Source organism: Mytilus edulis, chromosome 6, assembly GCF_963676685.1.
Source record: "Mytilus edulis chromosome 6, xbMytEdul2.2, whole genome shotgun sequence".
NCBI classification, from domain to species: domain Eukaryota; kingdom Metazoa; phylum Mollusca; class Bivalvia; order Mytilida; family Mytilidae; genus Mytilus; species Mytilus edulis.
In genome coordinates, this window is record NC_092349.1 from 1840966 (window position 1) to 1854385 (window position 13420).

Below are 13420 nucleotides of genomic sequence, written 5' to 3' on the forward strand. Positions count from 1 at the left end.
AAAAAAACCTGCGGTAATCATTATATAGGTTATCAATTACCTTTTCAAAGTGTTGGTATTTGCAATTTTAGGTTTTCTTATCCAATTAATCACACAGTAATGTTCGAAAATGTTGTCTCTACAAGCTATCCGTTTGGTATAGCATTTGACTCGGTGAACAATCATTTATACTGGACGGAATTGTCTTCTGGAAGGATACAGAGATGCAATATGGATGGATCTAATGTAACATTTCTTTTGATTGGTGATAGACCTACTTCACTTACACTAGACAAGAAAAATAGGTGTGTTGTATTGATTTTTATTTTAGATATTTCCAATGCCTTATTGTAAAAGACAGACTATAGACGTAGTTTAAAAATTGCATGTCAAATTACTTTTACCATTTGAAAACAACTATTTATAACAATCATGTGAACAGGAAATTGATGTTAAATAAAATACCAGTGTACGAGATATGCAATAAACAATGATAAACATAATAATTGAATCCGACATCGACGTTGATATCCAAAACTCTGTCAAACAGATATGAAAGAGTCACATGCGAACAGGGAAGAAATATTCTGAAATGTAAAAAATAACACATCAGTTAAGCATATTGTGTTGTTGGTGAATTTTGTACAAATACATTGAAAACAACACTTTAACTAGTGCACACCAATACAAAGGAGATGCAATATGATTGCCAATGAGATTGGGACAAAAAAATTCCCACCGAATTGACAATGATTAGATCATAAATATTAAGATGCATATTAGAGTTTCAGTATATACATGAAAGTAAATGTGTATATTTTATACGGACTTAAATATCAATGTCACACAAAATATTGGATTTTTCCTATTTGACATTTTTTGTTTGTACTATTAGATGGCTTTACTATGGTCAACAAAGTCTACCTAGCAAAATATTCAGAACAAACTTTGATGGAATGGACAAAAGAGTAATAATTGAGAACCTCCCGTCATATGTGTATGGTATAGGTATGTAAATGTAAAAAAAAAAGATTAACGTTTTACTACACATGTACGTTGTATATAATAGATCGTGTTTTTTATGGAATGAGTTGATCGCAATTATACATTTATATCAAATATTACCACACAGTCAACTGTGCACTACAGTCCTGATGTTTCAAAAGAGGGACGAAAGATACCAAAGGGACAGTCAAACTCATAAATCTAAAACAAACTGACAACGCCATGGCTAAAAATGAAAAAGACAAACAGAAAAACAATAGTACACACGACACAACATAGAAAACTAAAGAATAAACAACACGAACCTCAACTGGTATCAATAATATATTCAATAAATAAACATGTAATAACATCATTACATCGTCCTCATCAGTTGGTCTTTGTCGGATAGACGTCTCATTTGCAATCATGATAATTTGTTATAATTATTCCTTTATTTCAACAATAAACGTATTCATGCAGATATGCAGAGAATCAAGACATGTATCACTTGAATTAAAGTTTGTTATTTAATTATTATAACATTTTTAGACATAGATTTTGAGCGTATTTATACTCATATGCGGTAAAGCTTAGCGAAAGGTATTGCGACGTAATCAGTCAAACAAACTTTATTAGATAAACTCTTTAAGGAACGATCGTTTTCATTGGTCAATTCAAACCTTCGACCTCACACCTGCGAAAATAGAACACAGTCACGTACTATAACGTTGACTGGACTGATCAATATTCACGTAGCTGGTCAAGGTCGTTTAAAGCTTCCATCGTCGTATTTGCGTACATGATTGTGTTCTTGATTAAGCAATCACAATTCTAGCTTTTATAAATGTGCATGTGAAATTCATTGGTTTTATAATTTTCTGCAATTGATAGTAAAATTTTAAACTTTAAAATCTTAACAGTTTTCACATCGAAATATTTAATTCAAATTTGTCCTCTGGATCAAGGGACGACATCAAAAGTTCAATGAAAAACTAAAAAAAAACTCAATCCACATATTCCCCCCCCCACCCCCACAAGTTGCTCATCCTGCCTTTTCTTTCACTCAATGGACTCGATGAATTAGCATTCTTTGACAAGTTTTAGGTATTCGACATAGGATACTGATTCCGTTTACTTGAGAAAAAAATTCCGAAATTGTAAGTAAATTCATAATATGTAACCAACCATGCTTTGTTAAAAAAAAAAACGCAGATGGCAAACCATGGCACAGGGGAATTAAATGTAGTTTATAAACTCCAACGATATACTTCATGAGGTTTTGCTATTCTCGGTTGAAAAACGAACGTAAATTGTATATAATAATTGTAAATATGTACATGTAAATAGAAACAATCAGTTTTTTAAAAAAAGTGTTTATTCATAAAATGTTTTGATAAAAAGGTGAGTTTCTTCTTGTACATGCATTTAGTCATCCTTAATTTCTTGATATTTTGTTTATCAGTTTATCATACATGTTTCGTTTTGTATTTCATTTTAAATACGAATACATACTACATGTACTTTAGCGAATAGTTCAACAATGGTATGCAGCTCTATTCTTACAGTATAAAATTAAAAAATAAATGTTCATCCATTTAAAATCGAAAACAGTACATTTATATTTAAAAAAGAAGATGTGGTATGATTGCCCTTCTGACCCCTTCTTTGCGGTGGGTGTCCGTTTTTTACAGATGTTTTCTTAAAAAGTGGACACATCTTAACTGCGGGATAATACCTTGTATACTATAAATACATATATAAAAGAAGATGTGGTATGATTGCCAATGAGACAACTCTCCACAAAAGAACAAAATAACACAGAAATTAACAACTATAATAGATCACCGTACGGCTTTCAATAATGAGCAAAGCCCATACCGCAAAGTCAGTCATAAAAGGCCCCGAAATGACAATGTAAAATAATTCAAACGAGAATTGTTCCTTTTAAACTACGACATTTCTCACAAGTATTAAATTATTATTTTGTTCAACACATGCAAACGAACTGAATAATCTTCGCCGATGTAACTTTTCAATTTATTACAACAACATGCCTTCACTGAGTTCATTCAGGTGCACAAATGATACGATTAAAGTTATTTTGTTTCCATTTTGGGGGACAATTTCCTCCGTTTATGGTACGCTTAGCTACTGTGTGTATGTTTTATAGCATGAAAATAATAAAAGAGGAATGTCAGTGCAACCCATCATTAATTATTGTAATGGATCAGTATTATGAGATACTTATTACTGTGGATTCATTATTATTCGTGGGATACCAATTTTCCTTGATTTCGTTGGCACAGAAGAACCACGAAAATAAATCTTCAACGAATCACAAATTTCAAATAGGCTTGTATGCAGACTTAAGCAAAACCACGAATCTAAATATCCACGAACATGTAAGTTAAACTTTTCAAAAATCCACGAAAATTGGTTACCACGAAAATAAATGAATCCACAGCATAAGTGACTACGACATTGTTAGGATTATAACCTATCGTCAGTATGAAAGAAATTAAAAGTGGTTCATATATTCATTTGTATAAAAGCGGCACATGCATTTTATTTTATCCTTATATTTCCCATTATGCGGTACACGATAATTGAGTTGCTGCATGCATAAAGAACTTAGAATATTTACTGAATACAAAATATCAGTATAATATTTCGACCCCACTATTTGAAGTTAACAAAAGATTTATTTAATTCTTTTGACTAAAGGTTTGTAAATTAAACAAATCCTCATTTTTACGTTCGTAGTAACATAGTACATTCCATTGTCGGTCACCTGTGTCAATTCACGTGCACACTGACTACATTGTTTTTGTATTTGAATCTTTCGGCCAATGAAATGAGACGTTACAAGTTGTTTGTTTATGACACGCCAGAATGTTATCAATGCACTATCAAGTGCTAAACTTCACTGCATTTCACTGTATTGGATGGAATATCAGACGGGTGATTTACGATCTGCTTGGTTAAATGGATCTGATGACATAACGATAGTTAGCACAAATGCAAAGAATCAGAACTTCGACATTAATATTGATGGAGATTTTATCTTCTACACAAACAACAGCAAAATTATAAAAATAAACAAATCTTTACAACAAAACCCAACAGTTGTTTACACAGACAAAGAACAAATTGACGGTTTTCTGTTATACAAGGAGGACGGTAAGACTACGATTATCAAATATAAGATGAAAAATAAAATGTATTTTACACTACAGTGATAAATTAAAATCAAGTGTCATAATAAGCAATTATATTTTCATTTGATACAATTAACAAATAACAAAACGAATTAGCAGTAGCCTTTAACTAAGACAATAACTATCGGGATGGTACCCAAATTGCACCGATTAAACATAAATAACTGAGAAGTTCTTAAAAGTTTTCTTTGAGACTAAACTTTTTGTATTTGAATTATTTGACAATACACACGTCTTACAACATAGGTAAATATATTCAAAGATACACAAATGATTACAATTTATACCAACTGATAAAGCTTTCACTGGAAATAAAAAAAAGTACGAAAACGCCGCCATGCGACATTCAGAAAGTCATCTTTAAAAATGAACAAAAACAATTTGTCACAAACATCCATTTATAAAAAAAATGAATTGTGACCTTGTTCTGTCGTCAAATTGTTCCAAATATTTTGAAAAAATAAAACAAAGCATCTTTTATTTGATTTTTAATGATGTGAATTTAAGCATGGATGAAATTTGAGTACTCTTCATTACGGAATCATGGATAGTTTAGAGATCGATTCAAACCCGTTTTACTATGACTCAATATGGATTAAAATCAAATTGGTGTACATATATAACAAAGAACGATACGGCTACAAAATAAACACAGAATGGACATTTTTTGTCTTCATAAAAATAAACGTAGGTGAAAAAACTGTCAAAAAGGTGCAATTTGGGTACCGTCACGTTATATTAAAGGAAACGGTCATATATTTTTTATATTGTGTCTTTAAATTGATATTCATGTTCTCATTTTATGTAATCAGATTAGTGAAGTAGATATAGTGCATCATAAGCCTATTTGGCTGGCTGAATCACTATGTCAATACTCAATGTAAATTGTATTGTATATATTCAGGTTGCACTCTGATAAACTATGTATTCATTCATTCATTCATTCAATCATTCATTCATGTAGTAGCCAGAAATCATATTTTAACGTATAATTACTTATAATGGATATTATCATAATAGTAAACGCATTAAACTATGTATTTCAAGGTATTATTAGCTGCCGCTTGCTAGCTGTTCGTATGTCTGGCATCATGCCTTGCTTATTGCAGTGATATATGTTTATATTGGAGAAGAATGTGATAGCTTTACTATTAACTGAATATGATAATTGTGAACAAATGAGTTTTTCTTCAATTGGTTGAAATATTTTTTAAATGCAATGCATTGACTTTACGTCATCAAACCTGTGATTTATTGTAAAATGTTTAATGAATATATTAAGCAAATATTTTTTTTTTTTTTATGTTCTTGCATATTTTACTGTTTGTGGACAAAATTATGTTGAAACAATTGATAAGCAATGAACTATTTAAACGTGAAAATATGTTTAAAACGTACCTTATTTATTGATCAACATGCATTTTTTTTTTAAATGACAACATCAAGTTATCTAGAGAATAACGGATTAACATTATATGTTGATAAATATTTGTGTATACTTCCAGGGAAAAGATGTGGCGTAAATGAGTACATTTTTTTCTTCATCTCCATGGAAGAAAAATAAGAAAATGGCGTGTAGTTGACGTAAATTAGACAAAATATCCAACACAATTACATTGTTTAATTATTCTTAACCTTAGAAACTCCATTTCTGATCATACAAAATAAAAACAAAGTGTTCATATTATCTAATTTGAAAATGGTCACTATTTTATTTTGATTTTAATTTAAATATTAATTTCGTACATTGGGTCCGTCTCGTGGGGAGTTTGTATTACATGTGTACACACTTTTAGTTGTTGGTATTTATAAGGAGAAAACGATAAGAAGCGAGATCATCATTTAATTTTTTGAATTTGTGCATATAACATATTGAAAGGAAAATAACATACGAAATGTAAATTAATAATATAAATTGAATTAAACCATAAACTTATGTCCATTAGACAATAACGTTATTTAAGGACTAAAAAGGCAATAAAAGGATTTTTTATTTTTAAATGTGTATTCATTTTTTTATTTTCTAGTGTATACTATTGTTGCTGTTCGCATTCCAAAATATGTTTCAATACAACTCGTATTACAGCTATAAAAGAATCAGGTTAGTTAAGTCATAATACGATGTGATATCAATGAGGCATGTTTTGTCGAATTCCTTAAATTTCAGATTGTGTTCGTAAGTTTGGGTACTCCAAAAGTAGGTGTATGTTCAAAATACATAAATATGTCCCGTTTTTTTTTAATGTTTTATGTTTTATCATTGTCTCGCCTCTGACGAAATTCACGGAAAGCTAGACATAGGGATTGCTTTTTTGGCAACGGCAACGACGTCAACAATTGTTAAGCTTCTAGTAATAAGTATTATTATACTTCACGTTAAAATGCCATATTTTGATTGGCTAATACGAGGGTGTCATTTTACTCTATCACATAGCTGAGAGGGTGACAATTTTTTTGAATGTTACCCTCTCGTCTAAACCAATCAAAAATCGACAATTTAAAGGACAATGGATTGAATTTACATCAAGTAGATGAATACAAAGTCAATGCTTAAGTTTTACGTTCTGGATCAAATTTTATTATTTAACTGTCAAAATGAAAAAAAATAAACCATCTTGTTGTTTATTTCTAACACTCGTAACGTTGTTATGTACGTGACGTCATAGAAAATCCTTTTGAAATAAAATTAATCTGTAAAAGACAAAAATGGTAGGACGTTCAGTATAATAAATTAAATAACACATAGCTGAGAGGGTGATAGAGCAGATTGGTACCCCTTGAAAAAGCATTGTCAACCTTGGCTTCGCCGCGGTTGACAATGTTTTCTCGGGGTACCAATCTGCTCTATCACCCTCTCAGCTATGTGTTATTTATATAATGATGAATCACATTTTTGTTTTAAATAGTTATAAAGTGTCAACAAGGACGAATACAATTATTTGAGATGTTCTTGATCTCAGGCAAAAACTATAGACCACTTGTGCCTGATCGGCTACACAAACGGTAATATAATATGCTAATTGTGTTTTGTAAAAAGGATAATAGTTATCAAAAGTACCACGAATATAATTTTATATGCCAGACGCGCGTTTCGTCTACACAAGACTCATCAGTGACGCTCATACCAAAATAGTTAAAAAAGACAAAAAGACAAAGTTGAAGAGCATTGAGGACCCAAAATTCCAAAAAGTTAACCATTTCGGAGGCAGAACTGTCCTGTTTATTTCGTATAAATAACATTTACCGTGTGAATTTCAAACATAATATCTAAACCCAGCTGTCTCGAGTTTTCAAAAAAATTGTAAGTTCATGTAGTAAGTATTTTCAGAATGGCATGAGGTTGAATGAAGGCTTGTTTCAATAAATGGTCGCAATTCCCATTATTCTAACTATAAAATGAATGTGGTAAATATATTTTCACACAGAATCACAGATACATATATAGAATAATGACAAATTTCTATCCTCATATTTCTAGGATAACTGAAACTCGTAATGAAGATTTGTATTTCTTAAGGATAGATCGGGCGTCACTAGTGCAGCAAACACGAATACCCTTTTGAATCATTTGTACTTTACCTTATTTGTTTGTGTTTTCTGTGTAACTATTTAGTAAGTCACAAAATTTACCCATTACACACTTAACAAATAATATCAATACTTTGTAGTTGTTGTATGGCACATGATAGGTGTTACGATCAGAACAGTATGACTAGATGTAGTGGCATTCACCTGGACGATTACAGCTACGAACGGACCGGTTTGTCAATCCGCTAAACCAGTAAAACAACCTTTCTTCATTTTGTATGTATATTCAACAAACATATTTTTTTCAATAGACAAATCACTGAAATACTAAGTTAATTACAATATACTGACCGACTTTAGAAACGCAACACTAGATGAGCAATTCAGACTCCGCAAAGCACAAAGACCTCAGTCATATTGGGCTGTCATAAACCAAGACTTATGGTCATTTTATATAACAAAAGCTATGAGAGATCAAGGTCAAAGTAATGAAAGTAAAGTAGGTTTCAGTTCTCAAAGTGGGTCTGTTCATTCCTTTCGTCAGTCATCAGGCCATCAAAATGCTCAGCCACCTAGAACATGCAACGCATTCAACACAAAAGTGAAGCGGTGTAATTTTAACCCCTGCAGATTCAAACATGGATGCTCAGCATGCAGAGGTCTACACCCAGCTTATAATTACTTTTGTAAGAGACATTAAAATGGCAAAATAGAGAGACACATTTTCACTTGGTTTTTCCCCAGTTAAGGCTGAAAATTAAGAAATATATTTAATACATGATTATCCCCTTTTAGAAATGGCCTCGTATTTATTGTCCGGTTTCAAATTTGGTTTTTCTTTACATTACTCAGGACCTCGTTTAATTACAGATTCCAAAAACTTAAAAAGTGCTATTGAGAGACCATATATACTTCTTCAAAAAATTAAGAAAGAATTAGACGCAGGGTGTGTTGCTGGTCTCTTTAAGTTTAGGCCTATTCCTACTTCACCAATCTCGCCATTAAGATTAGTTCCAAAGGGAAACAACGGTCAGTTTAGAGTTATTCACCACTTATCGTATCCCGAAAATTCATCCGTCAATGATTTTATTGATCCAAAGAAATGTTCAGTTGTCTTCTCAAATTTTGTAACGCTGTCGATGTTATAAAATTATACGGAAATATGACATTAGCCAGCAAGTCCGATGTCCGCTCAGTATTTAGATTACTCCCTATCTCGCAAATTGATTTTGATCTTGTTGGTTTCAAAATTAATCAGGAATTTTATTTTGATAAAACCCTCCCTTTTGGGGCCTCAATTAGCTGTGCTTTTTTTGACAAGTTTGCGTCATTTCTACACTGGGCGGTTTCTGTAAGAAAATCTGAGGGCGCCATTGTACACTATCATGACGACATTCTATTTTTGGGAAGGGGTTGAACCAGTCAATGTGCTGACCTGCTTCATACGTGCAAGGCTATTTGCAATGATCTGGGAATTCCTTTAGCGGAAGAGAAAAAAATCTCTCCCACGACTCGGCTTACATTCTTGGGTGTAGAAATTGACACTTCAGACATGACTCTCCGCTTACCTTTAGATAAGCTTGACGAATTGCGAATTGCTTCAAAAAATTTCCTTTGTTTAAAATGCAAGAAGGTCACGCTAAGAGAAATGCAATCCCTTTTGGGTTCACTAAACTTTGCATGTCGTGTTGTCGCGCCTTGGAGAGCTTTTTGCAGAAGATTGATTGATTCAACAATTGGTCTAAATAAACCACATTATAGAATAAAAATAACTTCGAACATAAAAGCTGATCTTTTGATGTGAAAATCATTTTTGAATAATTTTAACGGTCTTACTATTATGCCAGATAGATTATGGACCTCTAACGATTCGCTCGAATTTTACATATTTTAAGGGTAGATGGGCTCAAGAGTTATGGCCGAGAACGTGGCATAAGCGCGGTTTATTGTCTAACACTACATTTTTAGAACTATTTCCAGTCATGGTAGCGATCATTTTGTGGGGGTCTGAACTTAGAAATAAAAAGTTGTTGTTTCATATTGACAACGAGGAATCAGTGCACATTATTAATAAGAAATCATCAAAATCATCGGATGTCATGATTTTAGTCTGACGTTTAGTTCTTAAAACATTACATCATAACATATTGATTAAAGCAGATCACGTTCCCAGGAAAAGTCAATACTATAGCTGATGCTTTTTCTCGTTGCCAGTGGTCCCGATTCCAGAACCTAGCACCAATGCATCTCTGACACCAACTCCAATTCCGAACCAAGTATGGATTCTATAACAGAGGAATCAGCTAGACTTTTTTCCGATTCGTTAGCCGGAAATACATGGAAAAGCTATTCAAGAGCGAGATCTGTTCTTGATCCATTCCAACTTCTATATACACTGGATAAAGTATGGCCATTCCTGTTGAACAGTTAGTACAATTCATCGCTTATTTATCATTGAAGCATTGTTTTCCAACTACAGTTCGATTATATATAAGTGGCATTTCTTTTTGTCACAAGGAACGTAATTTAGAGGATACTTCTACGAATTTTGTGGTATCAAAAATGCTTGAAGGTTTACACAGAAATCACCCACAGAGAGACAATAGGGCACAGGTAACAATACCATTATTACGACAGATTACAGACGCTCTTCTTAGTATTTGTTCATCTACTTATAAATCTTTATTATTTAAATCTTCATTTATTTTGGCATTTTTCGCTATGTTACGTCTAAGTAAATTTACGACAAAAAATAAATCTGATTCTATTACCGAGGCACTGCAATTGTCGGATGTGGTCGTGTCAGATTGTCAATAAAAAATTAACATTAAGAATAGTAAAACGGATCAGAGAGGTTATTCAACGTTCGTTGTGATCACTAAACACAGAGATAACGCAAGCATTTGCCCTGTGTTAACCTTGAAGAAATATTTAGTTGCACGTCCTGCGGTTTCAGGCTGTAATCATTTATTTATGCATTTTGACGGACACCGCTAACACGTTATCAACTGTCAGCTATGCTAAGAAAGTCGGTTAATTTTTGTAACATTCCAAACCCTAACCTTTTGAAAACGTATTGTTATGCGTTTACTTTTCTACATTGGCTAGAGGTATAGGGGAGGGTTGAGATCTCACAAACATGTTTAACCCTGCCGCATTTTTGCGCCTGTCCCAAGTCAGGATCCTCTGGCCTTTGTTAGTCTTGTATTATTTTAATTTTAGTTTCTTGTGTACAATTTGAAAATTAGTATGGCGTTCATAATCACTGAACTAGTATATATTTGTTTAGGGGCCAGCGGAAGGACGCCTCCGGGTGCGGGAATTTCTCGCTACATTGAAGACCTGTTGGTGACCTTCTGCTGTTGTTTTTTTCTATGGTCGGGTTGTTGTCTCTTTGGCACATTCCCCATTTCCATTCTCAATTTCATTTAGAATTGGAGCCGCCAAAGAGGCGATCAAACGTGGTATTAATGACGAAGCTATTAAAAAATGGGGAAGGTGGTCGTCAGGTGCATTTGAGGTTACATCAGGATTCCTTGGTGAAAATATTTTCAAATTTTCAATTTCTTTATATGTACATATAGAACAGAAGTAAGCAACATTATAGCAAACTTCTTAAATAGTTTTCAGTTTGTAGGTCATGAGCTGCAGTCAACTATTTGGATAATGGGATCTTCTATTCCCCATTGGGGTGGCATAACAGCTGGTAGCCGATCTGGTGAGTAAAACCTTAATTTAGATAGGCTACGAGTACAAGTTAAATGGATAACTAAATCAGGAATGAAATGGAAAGATCTTGATTCATCTTTTGATTGTGAAATTAATTATTTATTCATACACCTAGGTGCAAATGATCTAGTATTTATGAAATCAAAAGAGCTAATAGAGAACATCAAACGTTCAATTTTAAGAATAAAGGTTTTTGCACCAGACATCAGAATAATATGGTCAGACATTTTACCAAGGCCCTGCCCTATTGACATTGAACATTAAGGCCAAAGTTAGTAAAAATTTCTAGAAAAAGAGTCAATTGTGCCGTGAGATCGTTTATAAAGACCGAAGGCCAATATATTTCGAGGTATCTAGCTATCAAAGCCTCTGAACACAATTTATTTCGACATGACGGCTGCCACCTATCACAAGTCGGTATTGACATTTTTCTAAATAACATTCAGGCTGCCATTGAAACTTTCGTACTCGGTGTTGCTAAGGTTTTCCCACCAGATAAATGAGCGCAGACAATGTTTGGCGGTGAATGGGTATTTATAAGACCCCCATTCATTTGGCGGTTCAGGGAGACAATAAACGGACTTGGAACTGTCCCCCTCTGGCACATATATCTACCATACCGGCTCTTTAGTGGAGGGTATCAAATAAATTCATAGGGTTTACTCTTGTCATCAAGAGGAATCCCCTCCACTTCTGGTAATCGAAGGGAGGTGTCATCCCCGCAGTACACATAATTCAGGTTGTTTGCATTTAAAAAATCGGAGAGACTGTTGTTTTCAGAGGTCTGTGTAAACAGAGGGGGTTCTCCGTCCAGTCCACTCTTGCACGGAAGAGGGATGTTTTGACACTTATGTTATCATAGGGTCACCGATATGCTCTTTTTAATCCTTTGGCTATCGGTTTGTTTGTCTCCCTGGAACTGGTTAAACATTTTATCTGCGGCCTATCAAATATCCATACATACATATTCTGTACATATACTTGTTGTATTATTAGTAATAAATATTCTATATTCTTTCTACAATTTATATTGTCTGTTTTTCAGCGCCGGTAGTCCGTTTATTAATAGCAATTATTGTTTATCAGATAATTGAATTTAATGAGGCAACTAGGTATGTTGTTTTTGAATTATGTGTTTGTATTATAAATCATAAGTGTCCACTTACACTGTCTTACATTTTTGAGCGCCTCTTTCTGTTATAACTTTCTCACATAGCATCTGTTTAGCTTCATAAAAACATTTTGTTATAACAAAAAATCCCACCCACGCCTCCCAATAAATCTATTTTAAATATTTTAATTACTACTTATCTGTTATATCTTATTATAGTGAATGCATTTATTTGAACGATACTGATGTGCCAGTTTGTTGTATTTTTCAGCTTCACGCTGTGTAACAGATGCTGATGTCTCGATGGACTTTGTTTACTGAGAAGATATGGAGAAAAGTGTAGATCAATTAATAAAAAGACATTTTTATTCCTTTGAATGCTGATAAGAAATTAGCAGTGCATGATTGACTTTAAATTTGTCTGCGTTGATTAGACATTATCAGTTTAAAATTGACTTATTACTTTAGCGTAGTTCAAATTAGACTTAAATTTTTGTTTATGAATCTAACTTTAAATTTAAAGATTATATTTTGGTTATACAAAATCTGGGATGTCGCAGATCCTTTAGAGGGCGGTTCAGGGAGACAATAAACGGACTTGGAATGTTCCCCTCTGGTACATATCTCTAGCCTACCCGCTCTTTAGTGGAGGGTATCAGAAGGGGGTGTCATCTCCGCAGTACACGTAATTCAGGTTGTTTGCATTTAAAAAATTGGAGAGACTGTTGTTTTCAGAAGTCTGTGTAAACAGAGGGGGTTCTCCGTCCAGTCCACTCTTGCACGTAGGAGAGATGTTTTGACACTTATGTGATCATAGGGTCACCGATATGCTCTTTTCAATCCTTTGGCTCTCGGTTTGTTTGTCTCC

At 33.3% G+C, this 13420-nt stretch overlaps 1 protein-coding gene and 1 long non-coding RNA gene across 3 annotated transcripts in view; both read left to right on the top strand.

Annotated features, from left to right (window-relative positions):
- Positions 1-72: 72 nt before the first annotated feature.
- Positions 73-13420, top strand: part of LOC139526907 (very low-density lipoprotein receptor-like) — a 39526-nt gene continuing 26178 nt past the window's right edge. The window contains exons 1-2 of the mRNA XM_071322060.1: positions 73-284; positions 875-987. Coding sequence (XP_071178161.1) covers positions 100-284; positions 875-987 — 298 coding nt within the window. The 5' untranslated portion in view covers positions 73-99. The remainder of the gene's footprint in view (positions 285-874; positions 988-13420) is intronic.
- LOC139526908 (uncharacterized) lies at positions 5548-13141 on the top strand. 2 transcript variants are annotated; one of them, XR_011665219.1, is made up of 5 exons: positions 5548-6285; positions 7853-7988; positions 9927-10325; positions 11350-11430; positions 12824-13141. It is a non-coding gene; the product is annotated as an uncharacterized lncRNA (long non-coding RNA). The 2 variants fall into 2 exon arrangements; XR_011665218.1 differs by lacking the exon at positions 5548-6285 and adding an exon at positions 7066-7187.